The sequence below is a fragment of the Astyanax mexicanus genome, chromosome 10, assembly GCF_023375975.1.
Source record: "Astyanax mexicanus isolate ESR-SI-001 chromosome 10, AstMex3_surface, whole genome shotgun sequence".
Lineage (NCBI taxonomy): Eukaryota > Metazoa > Chordata > Actinopteri > Characiformes > Acestrorhamphidae > Astyanax > Astyanax mexicanus.
The window spans coordinates 2216693-2240559 of NC_064417.1; the positions used below are offsets into that span (position 1 = coordinate 2216693).

The 23867-nt window shown below is 36.1% G+C and overlaps 1 protein-coding gene across 1 annotated transcript; it reads right to left on the reverse strand.

The window, feature by feature from the left end:
* Positions 1 to 105: 105 nt before the first annotated feature.
* Positions 106 to 17954, reverse strand: LOC103043510 (endothelin receptor type B). The gene is made up of 8 exons (XM_007228400.4): positions 17694 to 17954; positions 11376 to 11845; positions 8712 to 8824; positions 5541 to 5745; positions 5279 to 5428; positions 4158 to 4291; positions 3825 to 3933; positions 106 to 2776 (listed from the first exon to the last, which is right to left on the reverse strand). The coding sequence occupies exons 2-8, from the start codon at positions 11787 to 11789 to the stop codon at positions 2636 to 2638; spliced, it is 1266 nt and encodes a 421-aa protein (XP_007228462.1). The 5' UTR covers positions 11790 to 11845; positions 17694 to 17954; the 3' UTR covers positions 106 to 2635.
* Positions 17955 to 23867: the final 5913 nt, after the last annotated feature.

Sequence of the window (23867 nt, forward strand, 5' to 3'; positions counted from 1 at the left end):
AGGGGTGGGGCAGGAGGTTGAGATGATTGGATTAATGTTAAAGTTTTTTTCTTTTATCAAACGTTCCACTGATCGTGGCACTGTAAAGAGATTAAAAGACTACCACCAGGTGATAAAATAGCATTTATTGCAGCTTATTCAACATTAAGTAGGTACAGTATAAAAGAATTGTTAATAGTAAAAATAATATACACACTTTAAAGAAGAAGAAAAATACACAGTTGCAAACTTATACGTAAATAAACTGTCTATATAGCTGAACATACCATACATAAACACAGCTTTCCAACGAAATAAAATAAAATTAAGTAATGTTAATCTCGACTAACATGTGAAATATACAAAAATATTTTTACTCTTTAGATTGTCTGACATTTAATTATGGGTAAATTTCACCTTAAAACCAAAATCATTTCCTTGTTTATTTTAGCTGTGTCTGAAACTGTGCCCTGTTCACTATGTAGTGCACTTCAACCCCACAGTTCAGGGTAATACACTGCCATGCCAAAAGTCATGGGACGGGAACTAATATCCCATAGAGATAAAAAAAAAAAAAATGGAATGACCCATTCATCTGGCACCCACTATCAGGCCTCACTTGAACTTGAGTAAATAATTCAAGTTGCCTTGCCATGAGCACGTTGGCTAGTATTCAGCCTCACTCTTAAACAGGTTAACACAACTTAAACAGGTGTGGGCATTCCAGAGTACATAATGCTGTCCCATAACTTTTGGAACCATTAACCAGTATACCTGATATCAGGAATAGTGAACAGGGCACAGCATATTAAACTTATTAAGCTGAAAAGCCTTTTGAACCTCTGTTATACCGTCCAAGATTGCTCCACATTTTGTTTTATGTTCATGTGTTGCAACCTGGACTGTCTGGAGGTCCCTAAGGAACAGTCTGGTGTGAATCACATAGATGGACATCAGTTCCTTCAGGTTCAGTAATGGAATAGTCCAGTATAATCAGTATAAGTGAAAAAATGAAAATGTTTTCAAGGTTCAATTTCCCTTTATCAGACCAAAAAATGAGCGAAACTCTGCAAAAAAACTAACATTCAGGACTTCAGCACTGGAATCCCCAATTTTTTTTGTTTTACTTTTTTTTTTTAATAGAATGATGTCGCTAATTTGTAACACACACACATATATATATATATTTACAGAAATTAAAGTTTTTTCATACAGTTCCTGTGCTTTTAAAGAAATACTGTACATAGGAAAAGATGAAGTGTTAGGTCAGTGTTTTTGTTCTTGATCAGTCTTGATCATAAACTAGGAAGCAATTATTTGCATGAACCCTAAATCTCAAAATGTCATTCTGTATCAATCGTGTTGGTCCCCATACATTACTGTACATAGCATGTCATTCTGTAATTGTATTCCCTACAGTTCTATAGAACTGTCTTCTATATTCTATAGAATATGCCTGGGCGTGGTACACTTGAAGAGGTGGGATAGAAAACGGTTTACTTGGACTTGTGCACAGTACGCATGTGAGCATGATCCATGCATGAGCACAAAACAAGATGATGTCGGCGATGCGACATTTGTGTAAACGATCATGGCCGCCATCAGGAAAATCACCCCCTCTTGGGAGCGTGTGCTGAGATAACCATGACTTTTGGCACATATTTCTAAGCCAATAAGCTAAGAAGGTGTTTTCATGGCAGGGTTGCTGAATTCAGCACAACACTTGTGAGCCAACTGAGCAGCGGGTGACGTATGCTCAGGCACGGATTGTTTAAACGCAGTGTGAGTGCAGGCCGGTGGCAGGCTGGTGCTCCAACATGACTCAACCAAACCGAGCTTAGTGTGATTACACCATAAGAGGCAGCTTTTTGAGAGTCAAACAGAATGATATTTAAGTGAGAAACATGCTAATAATCTTCACACTGAACCTCAAAGACTCAAAATGACAAAAACTGTTGCATAGCACTGCCTTCACACATTTGCACTATGAGTAGAGTACTTTCCTTTTACCGGTAGTGTTGCTTTAAATCAGCAAACCTTTAACTGCAGTGCTAATTCAGTAATTCTATGTACAATTCTGAGAATATTCAGAGTATAAGAGTCTCTCAACTTGCTGAGACTCTATTTTCAGAACTTTTAGATCTTTCAGAAATGTCTTTTCTGTGTTTTCTGGTCTGTCCTTCATGGTCTGTCCATTGGTTTGTTTAAGGTCAGCAGCTCACTGTGATTTATTATCTCCACTCCGACACAGTCTTAGCATTTCAGTCTCATCCTCATCCTGGTAACAGACGACTAATAGAGACTAGAGCCGAGCCATCCAGTGGCCATTCCACGTTTCCAGACGTCCAGTATCCAGCCTGTGTCGTCTGGGTGGTCCTGAAAAGACTTGGCTAACTTTACAGCGCTCAGCCAGTTTGCGTGATCTCCTCAGAAGAAGACGATGGACTTTTTGCATGGCAGTGATGATTCTCTCAGTTCTGGCATCCCAGTAGTTGATTCCTCCTGACGGAGGAGAATCAGATGGAACTCTAGAGTGATATACTGTATGTACACCTCACTCTGGTGTGAGGGTCAGGTTTTGATATATCAGTTGTTTGATCAGTCAGTGAAGCTGATTGGGCAGCTTACCCCTGGAGCTTATGATACTGAAGTGTTTTTAGGAGGAGCTGTATTTCTGACTGGAGCGTGAACTGGACCGGTCCAGCCCGTTTCCGTGGTCTGAGCCCTTCCAGCGTATCCCCGAACCCCGCTCATCAATCGGAGTGATGTTCCTCTGGCACCAGCAGCACAGACACGACTAAGAGATTAGAAAATAAACTGGTTAAAAACACAGTAACAGCAATAAAGTGTCATGTCTTATCCTTTAAAGAACAATATCTAAAACAATTAAAATTTCATAGATCTTAGAGAGCACTTTCTTTTATTTTACCAAATTGTAAACCTCTGGAATATAATCAAGAGGAAGATGGATGATCACAAACCATCAAACCACCAAACTGAACTGCTTGAATTTTTGCACCAGGAGTAAAGCAGCATAAAGTTATCCAAAAGCAGGGTGTAAGACTGGTGGAGGAGAACATGATGCCAAGATGCATGACAACTGTGATTAAAAACCAGGGTTACTCCACCAAATATTGATTTCTGAACTCTTAAAACTTTATGAATATGAACTTGTTTTCTTTACATTATTTGAGGTCTAAAAGCTCTGCATCTTTCGTGTTCTGCAAATAAATGCTTTAAATGCTCTAAATTTTGCTATTTATGGGTATTTGTTTGAATAAAATTAACATTGTTGTTTAATTCTATAAACTATAGACAATATTTCTCCCAAATTCCAAATAAAAATATTGTCATTTAGAGCATTTATTTGCAGAAAATGAGAAATGGCTCACATGAAAAAACAGATGAGAAGCTTTCAGACCTCAAATAATGCAAAAACAACAAGTTCATATTCATGAAGTTTTAAGAGTTCAGAAATAATCAATATTTGGTGGAATAACCCTGGTTGGTTTTTAATCACAGTTCTTTTCATGCATCTTGGCATCATGTTCTCCTCCACCAGTCTTACACACTGCTTTTGGATAACTTTATGCTGCTTTACTCCTGGTGCAAAAATTCAAGCAGTTCAGTTTGGTGGTTTGATGGCTTGTGATCATCCATCTTCCTCTTGATTATATTCCAGAGGACTTCAATTTGGTAAAAAGAAAAATAGCTTTAATATGTGTTCCTGATTGCTCATAAAAAAATACAATAAATATAGCCTCATGGTTATTTTATACAGACAGAAAGCATGTTAAGTTGCACTTAATATGTAAGTACATTATGTAACACTTTCTAGTTCTTACCTTGAAACAGTTTTTGAACTTCTGGCTGACGAAGTACAGTGCGACAGGGTTGATGCAGGAGTTGAGGGAGGCCATGTTGATGCCGATGTAATTCATCACAAGCAGGAAACTAGGGTTAAAAGGGGAAAGAGGAGGGAGAGGTAAACAGGAAGTTAGCAGTACTCACACTGAACTTCCATGAACTGCACTAAAGCCACGCCTCCAAGATCTGCTGACTGCAGACTTATTTATCTAAAGTCATGATGATAAACAGCAACGCCAAAGACCGCTTTCCTCTAAATGTGGACTGAAGTATCAGCTGGTGTATAACCCAGGAGCTGAGGAAGACTCTACCTGAGGAGCTCGCAGCGGTCCGGGTCGTTTGGATCGTAGATTGTCCTTTTCAGAATGCGGCTGAGGTGAAGAGGCAGCCAGCAGAGCGCGAAGATCACCACCAGGCAGAAGACTGTTTTAGCTACTTCTCTGCGCTGAATAAGAAAAAAACATCGAAAAAAAAGATAATGTGACCATAAGAAATTAATCTAACTGGATCAGTTTCTCTGATTTTGATATTTATAGGTTTATGTTGGAGTAAAATGAACATTGTTGTTTTATTCTATAAACTACAGACAACATTTCTCCCAAATTACAAATAAAAAAATGTCATTTAGAGCTTTTATTTACAGAAAATGAGAAATGGCTGAAATAACATAAAAGATGCAGAGCTTTCAGACCTCAAATAATGCAAAGAAAACAAGTTCATATTCATAAAGTTTTAAGAGTTCAGAAATCAGTATTTGGTGGAATAACCCTGGTTTTTAATCACAGTTTTCATGGATCTTGGCATCATGTTCTCCTCCACCAGTCTTACACACTGCTTTTGAATAAAAAAAATTCAAGTAGTCATTCATTCTCGCTTCTTTATTTTCTAAATAAAGTTGCTGGGGCTATGGGGACACTACAGTACATAATTTTTATCATTTAATATCATATATTGCAATTTTGCTTAAGTATATTGAGATGTTCGTTTTTAAGTCATATCATCCAGGCTTATCTTTAACCCTTTATGGCTAAAAAATGGCATTTTTGGAGGCTTAGGAGTCCCTGTGGAAATTGCAAACTTACATTAGATTTTGACTTTTGATAAAATGCTGATCATTTAAATCAGGTTTGTTAGAGCAAGGAAGCACCAAAAATACGAAGGGTATTAGAAGGTCTTAGGAAGAAGTTTATAACAAGAATGTAAAAATATAATAAAAAAAAAACAGCCAAATATTCTTCTTTACATATTCTTGCACATATTTTATACATATATTTATTGATGACCCACTTTTATGATTCATTGCATGTGATGTAGCGTTATATTTAAAATAAATAAATATGATATGGTATGGTTTGAAAAGTAATAAAAATAACCAAAAATGTTTTGCCATATATGGTTAATTAAATGAAAAGATGATATTAAGGGTCAGCACCTGCTTCATATGATCATTGAGGGCAATGCGCATTCCTTTCTTCCGGTTCAGCATTTCACAGGACATGAGGGTGTAGAAGACCACGGTACACGCCAGGGGCAAACAGAAATAAAACCCAAACAGCCACCAGTCCTTCACATCCTGATAGATCTGTGAATAAACAGAGATTCAAGAAGCTCACGACATGAGAAAGAACGATTCTGTCCTGAATGTGTGCTCTTTAAATGTAGAGATGATAGAAGGTGGAGGAGCTTGGCTGTACCTGCAGGAACTGTGTGCTCTGCTGAGGATGTAGGAGACACACCTGCAGCTTCTTCCCTCTGTAGGTGATCTCCATCATGTCGTAGGCTAAAGCCTCAGGCACGGCTAGCACTACCGACACCAGCCAGATCAGCGTCACTTCCAGAACCTTCCATAACGGAATCCCCATCCCCTTCACTCGGCTCCAGGAGGTCACAGCGTGATATCTGGAAATCAGACAGCGAACTGTGATTTATGAGGGCGTAGGTTATGATGCTTAAAATCAACCTAAATAACAAACAGCTAATGGAATGCTTTACGGTGGAAACTTTCCAGAGAACTTTTCTTGTTGTTTAACCTTTTAAAGAGGCCATGTGATGGAAAATCACATCAAATGTTGACCTATTTCGTGTATTTTCGCATTGTTTTGCTAAAGTTGCTTTAAGCTATTGAGACATGGACTCCACAAGGCCTTTGGAGGTGTTTTGCTGTGTCTGGCACCAAGTCATAACCATTAATAGGCAATGGGTGCCCATGAAACTGTCTTTATTAACTGTAATAGCATATATATATATATATATATATATATATATATATATATATATATATATATATATATATATATATATATATATATATATGCCCCAACACAAAGAGGGTAAAGACTCGCACAGGCCTGTTCCAATACACTGTTTTTGAACTGCTGCTGTAGCATTGCCAAGTAGCATCACAGCGCTAAAGCTCAGAGGAAAGCGCAGCGACTCGGTTCTGATACATCAGCTCACAGATGCAGCCTTGTGTTGTGCTGATCCACATCACCCTAAGAGTGATAAAAGGGGAAAGAGCGTCCACCATCTACTGTACCCACCCAGAGAGAGAGAGAGAGCAAGGCCAACTGTGCTTTCTCAGGGCTCCGGCAGCTGATGGCAAGCTGCATGACTGGGATTCGGAGCAGTGATCAAAGTGGCAGCACCTTATTACACTGTTATGTTTATGTTATGGCTGATTGATGTATACATATTGTAAAACAGTAAAAATGGAAAAGGGGAGACAATAGAAACCAGCCTGAAATGCACAATAACAGAATTATCCTTTTAAATTATATTCCACAAATAGAGGAAAGAAAATGTTTGTGAAAAAATGCTTATTTGCTCATTTATTCGTTTTAGATTAGTATAGTAGGAATTATTAGGAAGTATTTTTAATGAAAAACTGGCAATTAAATAATGAAACAGATTGTTTGCTTGATTTAATAGGTCAAAATATAGACATTATATAAATAGATAAATAAATAAACACTTTGTAGTCTGAAATACCATGTCTGATAAACTCTACAAGTCTGATTTTGTTGTTTACTCTCAGAACATGTTTCCAAAGATCCTGTTGATAGCTGGACATTTTTGATTGCTTCGATTTGAAGCCTCGGGGCCCCGAGGTGAAAGTAAAGCCTGAACTTCACTTGATCTGTGTTCTATCAAATCTTCCGCATCCTCCACACGCTGCGTGAAAACAGCACACACTTGCATAACGTCTTCTGGCAGGCCTCTAGCTTTTCCAGATGTTTGAAAGATTTTGATTGTCAGTGTAACAGCGGTGAGCGATGTGTTTATTCATTTGTGTACATTGTGTATCTAAAATTCTCTTTGCGTCGGTCAGGAAACATCTGAAATTTCCATCAGACAGTTCTTTGGCTTTTGGCTCCACATTGATTTATGACGAGGGCATTTATGATATAGGCTGCCTCATTTTTGTATTTCAGACTGAATGGAGGCCAGGTTTTTAAGATTTATAATTTATATATATCATTTGTTATTTTTTGTTTAAATATAATAGGTCATAATAGGTATACTGTATTCTCTTAAATTGATGTATTATTACCTTTAATTAGAATTTTTATTAACTGTGTTTTATTAACTGATTACTATTTATTTTAGACATTTTTTTCACATAACACGCACGCTAGAATGCCTGTAGAAAAATAATACATTTTGTAGCAAAGAAAATAAAAAATGTGTCTCCACTTGGTGACTAATGCAAAAATGTTTTTGAAATTTTCTTGAGTGTGAAAATAAAAAATACAGGTTTATTAGATTTGAGGATTTTTTAAGCATTTCTATTTAAGCATTTCTAAACAGAGATACAGGTGATACAAAAAAAAAATGGAATAGAATTAAAAAGTTACTTTATTTCAGTAATTCAGCTCAAAATGTGAAACTCATATATTATATAGATGTATTACACACATAGTGTAGTGATCTATTCTCATTGTTTCTTTCTTTTTTTTCTTTCGTTTTTTAGAAAATTAAAATATTCTATAAGACCAATTGGTACTTTTGGCAGTGTGGATGGTGTGCAAAGTCCTGCTGGAAAATGAAATCCGCATTTCCATCTGCATTCTGCTGTGTTATATCAAGTCAAAAAGGCAGTGCAGTATATACTAGACGATTTTACAGCACAGCACTTCATGCTTCCCTCTGCTGACAGCTTTTATGGAGATGCGGATTTCATTTTCCAACAGTACTTGGCACACTGCCCACACTGCCAAAAGTAACAATTGGTCTTAGTGTATATAATATTATTAAAATTTTCTGAGACACTGATTTTTGGGTTTTCATTGGCTGTAAGCCATAATCATCAACAATAAAAGCAATAAAGGCTTAAAATAGATCACTCTGTGTGTAATACATCTATATAATATGAGTTTCACATTTTGAACAGAATTACTGAAATAAAGTATTATAGAGATGCACCTGTACATTTTAAAATTTAGTTCCAGTTTTAGAATCAAATTCATTAGTAATAGAGTAATATTATTTATTTAAAGGAATAAATTATTAAATAAAAAAAGAGATCAGACTGAACATTTCAGCATTTTTGAGCTAAAAACAACAACTAGAATAAACTCATTGTCATTAAAACTATGATCACTTTACTCTCTTTTCTATATAGCCTAATTAATAATTATTTTTGATGACTGAAATCAGGAATTACTTGCAATAAAATCATTAAAATATTAGAATTAGTTGCATTCTCTTGTAAAAAGACATTTTTAAAGATGTATGGTTTAATTGGGAGTGATAATTAGATATGTATGCATATTATACACACAGTATTGTGCAGTATGGATTTGCAAAAGTGAAAAATAAGTAGTGCAGTTGTGATTAGACGTATTGTGATGCAGTTTTTCACTAACCTGTCGATGCTGAGGGCACACAGGCTGAGAACTGTGATTCCCACTGATGCCTTCTGCACAAACGGCATCAGCTTGCAGATGTGCACTCCGAATGGCCAGTCTTCTGCCAGTAACTGAGAAAACAACAGATTTCTCCTTAAACTAATAATATCAATACAGATTTTATTACATTAACCTTCCAAACTTACAGCGAATTTCATAATAATCATAAACTATTTTAAAGTTGAAGTGAATAAATATCAAAGAAAGTATAACAAATTCTTAAATACTTGTTTTTCAAGTCTGAAACATGAATTTAAGTTAATTTCGTATGACAAAACTGATGTCTTGTGAAAGCACTTCAGACATCAAGAAGCAGTAAAGAGTGAAGATAGACAGCAGAACTACAGCCAGATAAAATAGAAAGTGTCTTTGGGAACGTATGCAGATTTTGTGTTTGCTTATGTGAAGAAAAGAAGGACAATATTGCACCTAAAATCATTAAAAAGATCAGTTTGGTTTAGAAGTCAACTACCCAGATCTACATTAGTTGATCTATGTTTAGTTTAATTCAGTTTTTTTCAGATTATCAAAGTTACACACTTTTGTGCAAAGTGAAAACAAATAATTAATGATAATTATAATAATAATCATAATCAGTTCTTATCACCTTATTTTTAAACATTTTTAAATATTTAGAATTTTCACAATTTTCTTTAAAATTAGTTTTTACTTGAGTTTTTTAAGCACATCTACTCCTATAAGTTCATATTTGCTCTCTTTATTTTTTAAACAGCTTCTGAATACAGCTAGGAAATACATGCTTTTATACTTTATACGTTATCTGTGCAGTTTGAAGGTTGACTATATCGCTAAATTTTAACATTTGTAAATGAATAAATACTTTGTTGGTTGGTTTATAGTAAATATTTTGACTAATATGAAGATTTAAAGGCTTTGTGTTGGTTCCATGTGTATTGCAAAGAACAATACAGTAAATAAAGTAAAGTTTTGATTCAATATGTCTTTAGTTTTTATCATATTGCCAGAATTTTTGAGATTTTAGTTTTTACAGTATTTATGTGTTGTTTCCAGCTTAATTTACGATCAATTATTATACCAAGGAATTTGTTTTCATATACTCTTCATATACTTCTATTTCAGAATTATCAATCATAATTTTAACTGTGGATCTACATGTTCTATAAAGCAGGTAAATGCCACACTTCAGAGGAAAATTCAGCTTCATGCAGAGTTTAAATGAGTTTAATTTTTTTGTGTCTGATTATATTGGATTGTATTTCTATTATTATTTCTATTATTAGATCATGGTTGTTCTAAATGCCTGTTTTTGGGTAGTTTAAGGTCTGCCAGCCACTCATAGATCAATCTGTCATTCTAGGAATGATCTTGGGCTCCAGACTTGGATCTGCTTCCCTCTGTGGGCCCTGCCCAACCAGCAGTCAGGAAGAATTTACTACATGAGCACAATTGCCTTTTAATGTGCTGCAACTCGAATCCAATTCATTTTAAACACATTAGAGCTTGGACTGAAACTTGCGGCTATTCCCAACTTAATCATGATTCATCCTCGCCTCACTGCGGGTAATTCTATTTTCTAAGTTTTAAGTACGTAGCTAAAATGCATTACCATGTTTTAAAAGAGGAACTAAACCCCCTGATTTTAGCTGACTCCACCCTCAGCTCAAATTTTAAAAGGCTAAAAAAAATGGGAGGAGTAGTTTGAGAAGGGCTCTGAGTGGGTGATGTATGGGTTTAGGGGTGGAGCAGGAGGTAAAGCTGATTGACTGAGCTACATCAGCAGTGTGCCTCTGATAGTGGGGACATCTGTGAAAAATATTTCATACTTCTACTAGTGATAAAACCCCTGCATCCTGACTGCAATTGAAAAAAAAAACAGGAGGACCAGTGAGGGTTTTTTGTTGGGCTTTCTCAGTCACATGACATCGAATGAAACTGAAACACCTGGTTTTAGAGCACAATAATTGATTGTGGTGACGGACAGTTCTGGTGGAAACAGGAGAGTTGAGGTGCACATTGAATTCTGCGTGATTTGATCAGCCGTGGTTTTATGTTTTTTGGATACAATCCGGGTTAGCACCCGAACATCCCTTTCAGACAGCTTCCTCTTACAGCGTCCACAGTTAATCCTGTTGGATGTGGTTGGTTCTTCTTGGTTGTTATGCTGACGTTACCCTGGATACCGTGGCTCTTGATGCATCACAAAGACTTGCTGTCTTGGTCACAGATGTTCCAGCAAGACGTGAACCAACAATTTGTCCTCTTTTGAACTCTGGTATGTCACCCATTATGTTGTAAGCATTGCAGTATTTTGAGCAGAACTGTGCTCTTACCCTGCTAATTGAACCTTCACACTCTTACAGCTCTTACTGGTGCAATAATGTGCAATTAATGAAGATTGAACACCAGGCTGCTCCAATTTAGCCATGAAACCTAAAATCACACACTAAAATGACGACAACTGTTTCAGTTTCATTGTCCAACCCCTGTATATTGAATGACTGTTGTGTATGAAAGGCCTTGCTTTAAAGGATTGGTTTAGGGTTTAATGTCTCTTTAAATAGTCTTGCATGCTGTTATTCTCACAGAATTGCATCTTATGATCTTATGACACAACAAAGTATTATCACAGAGGTTTCCTACCTTAAAGACATTGATGGGGAGGGCGAAGAGGATGTAGAACAGATCACCCAAAGCCAGACTTCCGATCAGCACGTTAGGGCCGTTCCTCATGCACTTGTTCTTGTAGATGATTCTCAACAAAGTGGAGTTCCCGATGATTCCCACCACAAAAATCAGGCAGGATATGACGGTGTTGACGTACTTGAACGTCTCCTTGATCTCGGTGGGCTTGGTGCACATGGGTGGGGGAGGTAATCGGGGAGAGTTCCTCAGCACAGGACGCTCATTGCTGGAGGCGTTGAATCCCGTAGCCTCTACCTCCCGATTGGACGCATCGTTGAGGTTGACCTGGGTGGAGTCTCGGCTGAAACGCAAAGCAGCGGAGCATCCTGCCATCAGCACCACCAGCAGGACCATCAACCCCACTGGCTTCATCCTCTACTGAAGGGGTGAAGAAAACTCTCAGCCCTGCTGAAACTCCACAGCCCAACCTGCGCCAAAAACCACACCACATGTTAGACAATCCCAGCAGCACATGGCCTTACACATGTAGCACAGTTTATTTAAGAGGCCAGGACAACGTCTCTGCTGGGAAAGGCCACAGACTGCCCTTCAAGAATGCTTGCTTTAGATGTAGGCGGATGGAAGGCGGATGCTTCCCAGCTTGAACTCTGTTCTTCAAAACAAAAACTTAATCTTATCCAAACAGACCACCGTCAACACATTCGTTCACATTCGTTCCTTCACTTCTGTGTCTTGACTTGGGTGGTCAGGATCAAATTCATTAGTCACTCAGTGTTATTATTTATTTAAATAAATGCCTTAATAAAAAAAAAATCCAGCACATTTTGAGCTGAAAAAAAAAATACAACTAGAATGCTCTCATTGTATCATGTAACATAAAATCATGTTACTTTAATCCATTTTCCATATATATAACCTAAGCTGTAGTTATTCTTGATGACTAATGAATCCAGAAGTAGTTGCATTCCATCCTTTTAAAGATGTATGTTTTTTTATTATTATTATTAGGAGGAATAATTAGATATGCATACCTATCATACACAGCCTAGTTTGAACACCACTGGTGAAATTATTAAATGATATGCAAAAGTATTGTTTATTTTATTTATTGCGATCAGTAGCTCCTCCATTTCCACTCGATATTGTGTTTTTAACATGGATCTCCGTGGAAACCGTGGGGCGCCCAAAGTGTAATTACGGTGCACGGCAGTGGACAAAAAGCTAATTTATTGAACGCGAGGAGACGAAACTCAGAGATGTGCGTCCGGGCGGGACTAAAATTACCGGATGACCACGAGTTTGAGTTCAGCGAAAAACAGTAGATAATTCAGCCTGTAATTTTTTTTCAGAGGACGTCTAAGAAAAACACATATATGGTTGTTCTGGACGGGAATAAAATCAGAGGATAAAAAAAAAAAACATAAAAGAGAAAATTACCCCAGAACCCCCTGAAAGCATGATTCTAATATGATTAAAAATGAATATGCTGAAATGATTCTTTGTAAAATCAAGTTTTATCTCTGAACTGTGATCTGACTAACCGTATCTGTGAGCATTTAATTGAGACACAAATCTTTTTTGTATGTTTCCCACAAGTATAACACTCATCCTCTAAATACGGATGAATAACGGATGCTACAATAGATGCTGTGACTTCTGTTCAGTTGTCATTTCGGAGAATATCCAGGCCTACAGCACTATTTTTGCCTCTGCTGTAAACAATGGTGGTCTAAGTCCTTGTAGAAGGTCTTTGTGTGATTATTATTCGTTTTTTACCGTCCTCTGGTTCTTCATAAACCCAAACCCCTCCTCTGGGGCCTTGAATATTATTCTATTACTTATTGAGCGCTGGTCCGGGTCTATAGACAGAGAAGGCCTTTTAGTTTCTTGTCTTAAAGGCATCACAAGTCATGTGCCGCCCCCCCCCCCCCCTGTCTGTATGAATGGGTTGATTGACTGACCACTAAAACATATGTGTGGTATATGTGGACTCAAAAACCAGCAAGCAGATCACTGATTGTTGGGCAACACTGAGAATAGGAGCATTCTGAGAGTTTGTGAGGCAATAACTGTGTTATTATCTCAATATAATACTGTGTGTGAGGATTTGCTGTGTGCAGTACATGATATTTAGCAACATTAAATGCATTATTAGGTCTCTCAGCATAACTGTTTTAGTTTCAACAATATATAATCAAGATAAACAATATTGGTCTAATTTTTAATAATGCATTTATGCCGATTCATGCAATATAATCAGATTTAGATTCTGTATCATATATATGTATATGTCATTTGTGAAATTATGTTGTATCAGGTTAAAGACAAAAACACTGTATAAAAGGACACCACATCAATAAATATAGGCAAAGCATTATATAACACTATATTATTATAGCACTATAGTATTAAAGCATTATATATGCAAATAATTACTTGGCCTAACATGATATCTGATTATGTTTGGAGAATATATTGACACATAATAACTGTAACAATAAATTCCTGTGTATTATTGTCAATTTATGACTATTTTACGCTAAATTTAGAGGACTTTTTAAAGAGCAATGAACTTTTAAAAATATGCATATATATATATATATATATATATATATATATATATATATATATATAGCTGAAGACCACTTCAGATTCTAAATCAGTTTCTCTGATTTTGCCATTTATAGGTTTATGTTTGAATAAAATGAAATAAACATTGTTGTTTTATTCTATACAACTAACATTTTTCCCAAATTCCAAATAAAAATATCCTCCTTTAGAGCATTTATTTGCAGAAAATATATGAAAAATGGCTAAAATAACAAAAAAGATGCAGAGCTTTCAGACCTCAAATAATGCAAAGAAAAATACAATGCAAAGTTCATATTCATAAAGTTTTAAGAGTTCAGAAATCAATATTTGGTTTTCATGCATCTTGGCATCATCTTCTCCTCCACCAGTCTTACACACTGCTTTTGGATAACTTTATGCTGCTTTACTCCTGGTGCAAAAATTCAAGCAGTTCAGTTTGGTGGTTTGATGGTTTGTGATCATCCATCTTCCTCTTGATTATATTCCAGAGGTTTTTAATTTGGTAAAATCAAAGAAACTCATCATTTTTAAGTGCTCTCTTATTTTTTTCCAGAGAATAAATGACAGAGGCCATGTATATAAATTGTACAATAAATTGTTAACTATCTGTAACGAGAGTACGATAAGAGCTAAGTCGTAGTAAACAGTCGTTTGGTGAAGAGCCAAAATCAGCAGGGGAACAAACAGCATATGAAACAAAGGAGTCAATGTAATGCTCACACAATGGCCTTAAAAAGATGGGCAGCTATAAGGATCTGGCCAGAGGCCATCAGTCCTGACCTTGTGCAGGAGGAGGGGGGTTGGGGGTACACACTGACTAGAGCAGAACACTCAATGTCAAGAAGTTTCATGGGAAGAAACATAAAGGAGCAGCTGCCTCTCTGCTCTGTACCGATTCATCAAGTCATCCCCAGCTAGCCTCAGGGTCGTGTTTGAGTTTTTTGAATCCTTCTATTGTTTTCCTGAAGGAGAGCTCTGACAGACAGCGTTTTCAAGTCGCAGCGAAAACAATCAGTTTCAATAAGAGAGAAGCCTGCGCTTAAAGACTGCAAGTCTGCCATCAATCTTCACTGACGTAAATTCTCCTTTTTTATTGGCTGCTTAAAATGAGGTGACAGCAGTGAAACCAACGTTCACATTTTCATTTCTTTTCACTTTTACATTTCTCTTAATTTGACCTAAAATCTACTTGTTCTTGTTTTTGTGAAAACAGTAGGTCTCTACTGAATTGTTTATGATGATGCTGCACATGAATTTCTTCCTCAACTTCCATTGTCTGCCGTAGCTAGTAAAAGAGAAGCCTCAGAAATACGAATTGATCAGAAGGTTAAAGTCAATCAGTGAATTCATGGCCTCACCCACCTTGGCTCAGGTCCACCCATCAGCCAATCAGCTCTTCCTCCTGCCCCTCCTCTAAACCCATACATCACTTTGTGTAAATCCCAAACTAGCCTTTTTTAAATGTGAGCTGAGGGAGGAATCAGCAAAAACCAGAGGGTTTAGTGGCCCATGCACAGTAACTTGTGCATCATGGAGAATAACTATTTAACCAGGTGATTCAATCTCATCTCATTTCAATTCATTTAATTATTTTCTTCCTCAGATGCTATGTATGAAAGTAAATAAAACTTCTTAAAAAAATGAAAATAAAACTCTCTTATTTTTCTCATGTCTCATGCTCAAGTAAAAAAAAATATAAAAAAATTAAGTAATTTAATTTCGGTTTTAATTTTGTTATAAATATATAATATTTTCACTCAGGTTTGGAAAAAGAAAGCACAAAACAGTATTTGCAATTTTCATTTTAGTGTTTTTCTAATTTCAGTTTTATTTCTTGCAGGATTTACCCTCCTTCATTCTACATACACACTAAACAGCCCCCTTTTGAAGACTCACCCTTTTTAAGGGTCAAATCACTCAGTCACTCAGCTAAAGCTGTTTTGGTCTCCAGTGTTTGATACTCCAGCTTTGCCCCGGGGCTGTGGGCTCAGACAAATAGCAAACAACTAATGGAAGCCTGTGAAGTGTCCTGCTAAAGAAGTTCTGAATAGAGAAAAACCTAAACTGAACACTTTAAATCTAATGCTGGTTGTCAGTAATGTATCTGGATCTGGATGCTCCTGAGATGTGGCTCCTGATTTGTAGGGACCCTAGTATGATTCAACGATACTGTAGAGCTTTTGACACTATATAAAAAAAAAAAAACTCATTATTTAGAAGAGAATAAAGAGTACAAATGTAAAAAAAAAAAAAAAAGCTTTTTTTGAGCCATAGACAAGAGATTTTGGCCACTATAGAGAAGAACTATTAAACCCATGCAGAATATCTGTGCAGAACTTTAAAATAAAGTTAAAATAAGGGTTGCATGAGTATTAAATCACACTTAAATTAAGTTACTCAGCCAAAGCAGGTCTAGTGTCTTTTTCTTTGGTTTATAATAAATCTTCTTTAGTTTTACACTTTATCTTTGGCTTAGAAAAAAAGGGATAGAAGTACCGGTATGTAGAGAAGAAGTAAGATATGAAAAGATATGAGAAAATATTATAGCACTGTGTTTAAAAATAAATCTATAATTTCGTCGCTGTCCAATGAAAAACAATTATCCCAAAAACAAGAATCTCTTTTTACATTGAAAGTCCATTGAAAGTTATGTAGGTTTAATCTCTCTTCTGTAAAGTTGCAGTTTTGGAGATACTTGTTTTTCATTGGACAGCAACACTATATAAAACTGATTGAAAGAAATTGAAATACAGGCAAAATGTTTAACCTTTCTTACATCAATAACACCTACTACTGTGATTTTTTTTTTACATTTTACTTTTAAAATGTGCTGCACTTTTTCTAATAAAACTCTTAATAAAACTAAAATGTGCATTAGTTACTAATGATACCCACATACCCATGATATGCTCAGAAATATAGATTATTTCATTGTTATTGTGTGATCCAATAAAATAATAAGTCATATTTCCCACCTCTAATGCACTAATCAATGAATTAAATAAAGTTCTACTATTTACTATTCTATCAACATTTAGTACACAAATCATGTAGCTACTCAAGTTAACAGTGAGATACACATAGTAAAATGTTACTCCAGTAAAAGTAGAAGTCCTCTTCACTTGAGTAAAAGCAGAAGAAAGTATTTGCCTTCAAATATACCTTGAAAAGTATTCTTTTCGTTTGCTTATTAGATTAATGCTGCCTTCAAAAGAAGAAGAAAAACTTAATAATTTATACAGAACAATGATGTTTTCTTTAAAAAGCAAAACTGAAATACATTTATTTAATTTAATACAGTGGTCGAGAAAAATTGAATTAAAGTGGTACGTTTAAAAATTATGTTCAATTCTTATTCACAGTTTGCAACTTTTCTTGCATAAAATAAGAAAAAGATGCAAAATTAAACATTTTAAATGAAAATCTATGCATATATGTATAATCTAAATCATTAACATTTACCAGGTCATTATATTATTAAACATAGTTAACTTTCAATGTTAATTAAGCAAAGTTAAGAGTGCTACACTCCTTAAAACAAGTCAAGTTTAACTTTAACACCAAAAAACTGTTTTATAGAGTTTTCCTATGTAATGCATTTTAAATACAGAAGGCATTTGAACACTCTGTTTACTCTGTTACTTAAAACAGCTCAACTTTTACTAACTAATAAACGATAAAGTCTAATTAGATGCTTATTAAATAAAAATCAGTAAATTTTACCTTCACTCTGCAGACGAGCCCAGCTCTCTCTCTCTCCTCTCTTCACAGCTCCCTCTCTCTCTCTCTCTGTGTGTTCTTCTGTTAATTCCTTGTTTATTCCAGCTGTTTCTCTGTGTTTTCTGGTTCAGAGATGTTTGGTCAGGATAAATATGTGAAGTTTAGAGATATGAGAAGTTCTGCTGCTGTGTGAAAGATCCTCAGCTCCTCAGACTCCCATCCTCCTCCTGTCAGTGATGCTCACTGAGCTGCTGCCGCTCTATGGGCAGTTTTATAGCAGCAGTGCTCGAGTGGAGGACCAATCAGCTGAGAGATTTCCTCCCAGAAACCCCTCAGGACCCACTCACACACCCCTACCATCACTCTCACTGCCCCTGCTCCACCTCCAGAGATTTACTACTACCACACTACTGTACTTAAGTACTAAAATACTGTATCTGTATCTACTGGAGTATTAAATGCTAACTTTCCACTGCTTTCTGTAATAACTAAACTAATAACTCAGTACTGTACTTTTACTTTCAGTACTACATTACAGAATAAACTACTCGCAATACTTTAATACAAAATATGTTGAATACTTAAAACACTTGTACTTATAATATATAATAATATAATATAATATAATATATAATATATATATATATATATAATAATATAATAGTCTCTTGTACTTTATTCATGTCTGTCCACTACAGCACCACACCTCCCACTTCCACTTCTCCTGCAGGATCAGTGGATGCAGCTGCTGAACTACACCACCCTCAGCCAACAGTGACGACCTTCCCTTCACATCCACCACATCAATCTCACAAACCGGATTAGTCTCGAACTGGAAGCCCTGAGTAACAGAGTTTGGGCACGTATCACACTCTCTCCACCTCTCTCCACCTCTATCAGTTTAATCAGCAGTGCTGGCAGTGGTGGGTGGAGAACATCACTGTTACACACCCTCTGATAACACAGATGGATGGATGAGCTGTAGAAAGTGGAGTAGAAGAGGACAGAATTGGTTTAAAAGTGTGTTTGGTTTTGAGGGTTGGAGGTAGAGCTGGGCGATGTTTTAAAAAATATATACAATTTTGATTATCCCACCACCAAATTGATGATAATGTTATTTTTATATATTTTAATATATAAGAGAATATATTGAGAGTGCTCTATTGTTTTCTGCTGTTGTATTAGAAAATAATGTGTATCCTAATAAGCAGAAGGATGGTGTTGGGTGGATATATATATATATATATATATATATATATATATATATATATATATATATATATGAGGTGTTTCTAGAAGGTTGCTAAGGCGTTGCTTTGGTGTCTGTGGTGGTTACTAGGGTGTTGCTAAGTGGTTGCTAAGGTGTTGCTAAGTGGTTGCTAGGTGGTTGCTAAAGTGTTGCTGGGAGGTTGCTAAGGCGTTGCTTTGGTGTCTGTGGTGGATACTAGGGTGTTGCTAAGTAGAACTTTTTTAAATGTTTATTTAAGTAGTCAAGCGAATATAGCATGTGGCATAAACTTGGGTAACAATATAATTATTATATAATAATTTTCTCTAGTTTAAAATTTTTGCGGTCAAATTGACCCCAAACACAAAAAAATTTAGTAAATTTGAAGGCAACAGTTTTGAGAGTTTTGAAGAGTTAAAAATGAATTCGATAAGCCTCCCAGCCCTAATGTGAGAGATGTAAAGTACTGAATTAGCGTCAGACCTTTTTTTAATTTAGTTTATTGAACATTTAGCATTTAGCATTCAGCATTCACTCTCCCGGCCTCTGTATTCTCTCTATAATCAGACTCTCGCTGCACCTGGAGGAGAAAGGGACACAGCTGGGGAGGGATTAGGCTTTAGAGTGACAGCATGGCGTGTTCGGATGGGCCAACTCCATGACCATTTGGGAAAAGAAAACAGCACCTGATAGCAGCACATAACTCCTAAATAGCTTTAAAATGAGCGCAGCTTGCTTTAACAAAGGCAGCCTTTCTCTGGGCCCAGCGTGGGGTTGTAAAATTCACAGAAAACGCCTCAAAATAGCCTGACGACTTTCTAAATATAGAGAGATGATGCCTCAGGCAAGACAGGCGTTAGGATTTATCTCTAGAAAACCACGTGGCCACAAGCTTGACCACGAGATCCGAGCGTATTACCACCAACATCCGGCGACACTCTGACCTCCAAAACATCAGCACACAAAAACAATTCACATTGTTGGGAACATCGGGAGTGTTGAGCTATAAATAGAGAGTAATACACATTCATCAATCTGTCGTTCTATACGTTCTGGCATTGTATATATGAAGTCACCGTATAAAGCAAATCAACTCAGTGAATCAGAAAACAATATTTTTACTTGGTCTTTCTTTTTAAGTTATCCAAAAGCAGTGTGTAAGACTGGTGGAGGAGAACATGATGCCAAGATGCATGAAAAAAAAACTGTCATTAAAAACCAGAGTTATTTCACCAAACAGATTTGTTTTTCATGTAAAACCTGTGATCCTCCTCCACCAGTCTTACACACTGCTTTTGGATAACTTTATGCTGCTTTACTCCTGGTGCAAAAATTCAAGCAGTTCAGTTTGGTGGTTTGATGGTTTGTGATCATCCATCTTCCTCTTGATTATATTCCAGAGCTTTTCAATTTGGTAAAATCAAAGAAAATTATAATGTTTTTAAGTGCTCTCAATTTTTTCATACAGGAACTCAGGAACAGGGACCAGGTTACAGGAATGAGGAGCACTCTACAGAGCGAAACCCTGACAGACAAGAACCACAGACTCAGAGCAGCTGCTTGGATTCTCTCCATACAGAACTAAAGCTGGAGAGATCGAGGATCTGAAAATCCATTTCTCACCAGAAAAGGAAGCATAATGCATTAGACCCACTGCATCCCAACATCAAACTCTGAAACTCTGCTCAAAACGATACGCAGATTTAAAATCTGTATCTCAGGGATGATTTACTTATTTACAGACGTTCACACAGAACAGCGGAAACCAGCCCAAGTCACACAACTGATCTACAGCCAAGAGAGTCCACAGCTCAGAGGAGCAGGAATCCAGCAAACAAACAGAAAACCACACACACACACACAAACTTAAATGCTATAATAGCAGCTCTATTAGGTAAAGTGCTAAACAGGTGTGATCAATTTGTGCCGATGCTGCCTGTCATTACTTGTAGTTTGTGGTGATCTAATGATTATCTGCAATTTCCACGTTTTTATTTGCGCTTACAGTGGAGAAGAAAAATGCGGGCATGCTTTATTTCACTTCAAATCTGAGAAATTCTAAATATTTTAATAAATAAGAAAAAAGAAAGCTCTACTAAAAGTTCAAACAGAAGACTTCCCAGCCAATCACCAGCTTCCAAATAATAATATTGATTAATATTCATGTATTTTACACATAATCCGAAAACGATGGTTTACAGTGCAAAGATAATTTTTTTGTAATCGAAACCCTGTTTGGTTACCAGCATTGTTGCATTAAAATGCATTAAAATCAGAGTGGCCAATCAGAAATTAGCTCCACGATGAACAACAAAGCTCCACTGTAAGTGGTTGCAAGCTGGTCTTGTTCAGACAAGTTCAATATTTTATAAAATAATAAAATAAACAGACAGAATATAACTAAAAACACAGTCCACATTAGAAAAGATCACATGATGCAGTGGGTGGGGAGAAACGATAAGATTTCAGCTTTTGCTCATGAATATTCATACATGCAAGCATATTGCCTCTAATTGGCTAACAGCACTGCGACACCAGGAGGCAGCGAGACGGACAACAGTTAGAAACGTTTTAAAATAAAGACATTTTTACACTAATAACAGTCTTTGCAATGCTATATGTTACTTTACAACATGTGTCATAATGCCCTGCTAAGTGCAGTTCAGCCTATACTGACCTAGTCTTAGAGTCTCTGTAAAACACCAAATCCACCGGAGATCCTATTTAAACCTATAGTTACACACAGAGGAAAAGTAAAAATCCACCCCGGGGTTTTGTTGGCTGAGCCACAGCAGAGCTGCCAGGTCAGTTGGAACAAAACCCTGGGGTAGATTTTTACTTTAACTAGTGTAAACAGAAATGTTCTAAACATACACCTACCTATCTCAATTGTACTTGGCTGGTGGTGTTTTTCCTCCATAGACTAATTCTAACTAATTTTTTCTTAGCTCTGAATTACTGGGTAAAGCATATGTATAAACACTGATGTGTTATTCACACAAATAACACAGGAATGAACTGCATGCTGTTCCTAGCGCTGTCAGTTATCTCCTAACTAACAAGAGGGCATCGCTGCCCCGCTTCAGCTCTGCCTGTGGGCGGTCCCGAGCCGAAGTGGGCGTGGCCGTGAATACTAATTCATGGGTTGATGTAGACACGGTGCTTTTCCTGATTGACTCGTTTTTCTGAATATTTTCTTTTACTAGCTGCTGCAGAGAATGGAGGATAAGGAAGTGGAGTTCACTTAATGACCTACTGAAAAACAAGAAAAAGTGGATTTTAGTGGAAGTAGACCTTTAAAACAAAATTCAGCATCATCACGCAAGCCTTAAGCATTTTTAATAAGTCCTGTAGACTAATGACTGCACATTAAAATGCTACAAAATAACAAGCTCAAATTTGGAATCCCCTCAGATTTATAATTGCTAATATGCTCCAACACAGTAAGGCACAAAGGACAGTTTTATACGCAGCGGCCAAGAGTTTCAGATCAATTCAGTCATTTTTATATTCATACAGTAACCAAACCACTACGCTTCAGATCAGAAACCCAAGCACAAGCCAATCTGTGGCTACTGTGGTTTTATAAAACAATGCAACGTCCAGGTATTTAGTTCAGGGTCAGCTATAGTCTGATTCCTCTTTCTTCCACTCCGGCCTCGTCTGTTAAGTAGTTTTCTGGCAGTTTCAGTATAAACTAACGTTTAAAGAAATCCTTTGCCAAGGTGAATTCATGTTGGACCACAGCTATGTTCCACAGGGGACGTCCACATAGATCCTGTTCGTTTTGGAATGCCTCGATCGTTTTAAGCCTTTTTGACTGAATTAAACACGATGCTGTTAGAATGCGTGAACTTCAGCTAACCCTTCTGAAAAATCATTAAAGACAAACTTAACTTTCATAAGAGATGATGCGTTTATAATTGAGACTGGAAAAGAATTGGACGTATCCAACAGTCACATGGTTTTAATAAAGTCATCAGAAAATTACCTACGGAACCAGTCAACAATTTGACACCTTAAATTCAATTTAACAAATTTCATTATTTTAAAATTTGGAAAAAAAAAAAAAAACTTTATGAGGTAGAGTCACCTGGAATTCAGGCTTTCAGTTAACAGCTGTGCTGAACTCATCAAGAGTTAATTACTTGAATTTCTTGCCTCTTAATAAAGTGTTTGAGAGCATCAGTTAAAGTAAAGTAGTGAAGAGGTAGAGTTACAGGTATACAGTGAATAGTGAATATTTCAGTAATGTTCTAATCCAGATTATGAGAAACAACAACTACTCAACTAAATAAATAAAAAAAAAAATAAGAAAAAATTATGGTGGGTCAATATCCTTAAAAAACATTAAAATGATGAAACTGGCACTCATTAGGACTGCTTCAGGAAAGGAAGAGCAAGAGTTACCTCTGTTGAGGACTTAGTGTCCTCCTCCAAGCATGTTGAACTGCTTTATAATTTTTTTTTTCACTATTGGTATGTTGCAGAAATAACACTAGTAAAAAGTATGCATTCTTTGTCATTTTTCCTCTTTTTTAACAGAGATTCTAACTCTGTTGTGGCTGATACTGTTGTGGTGTATAATATATATTATAAATGTCATCTTTAAGAGTTTAGTTTTTGTTGTGGTTTATAATTTAATAATGATAATTAAATACTTAAATTAAAAAAAGGAAATAATGCAATAAATATGTACTGTAACATATCTGTTCATTGCAACAGTAGTATCCCTTCTAAAAAAAGGAGGTATACTTAAGAGCATAAAATAATACTAAAAGTACATATTCTATTTAATATATTTAATAAAAAATACACATTAAATATACTTTTTTCTGTATTTCCATAAAATGTATTTTTAAGCATTTAGTTTTTATGTGTATTTGCTTTAAATTATATGTTGTATTGATAAAAAATATATGTAGTGGCATTAAATACTGCTTAATACT

Bases quoted from the DNA above. Each gene is read 5' to 3' on its own strand.
- LOC103043510 (XM_007228400.4), bottom strand. From the start codon at position 11,789: ATGAAGCCAGTGGGGTTGATGGTCCTGCTGGTGGTGCTGATGGCAGGA. The intron at 5,429-5,540 runs GTACAGCCAAGC...GTTTATTCACAG, and splicing joins AGAGCACACAGTTCCTGCAG to ATCTATCAGGATGTGAAGGA. The intron at 4,292-5,278 runs GTGCTGACCCTT...TTTCTTATTCAG, and splicing joins TCAATGATCATATGAAGCAG to CGCAGAGAAGTAGCTAAAAC.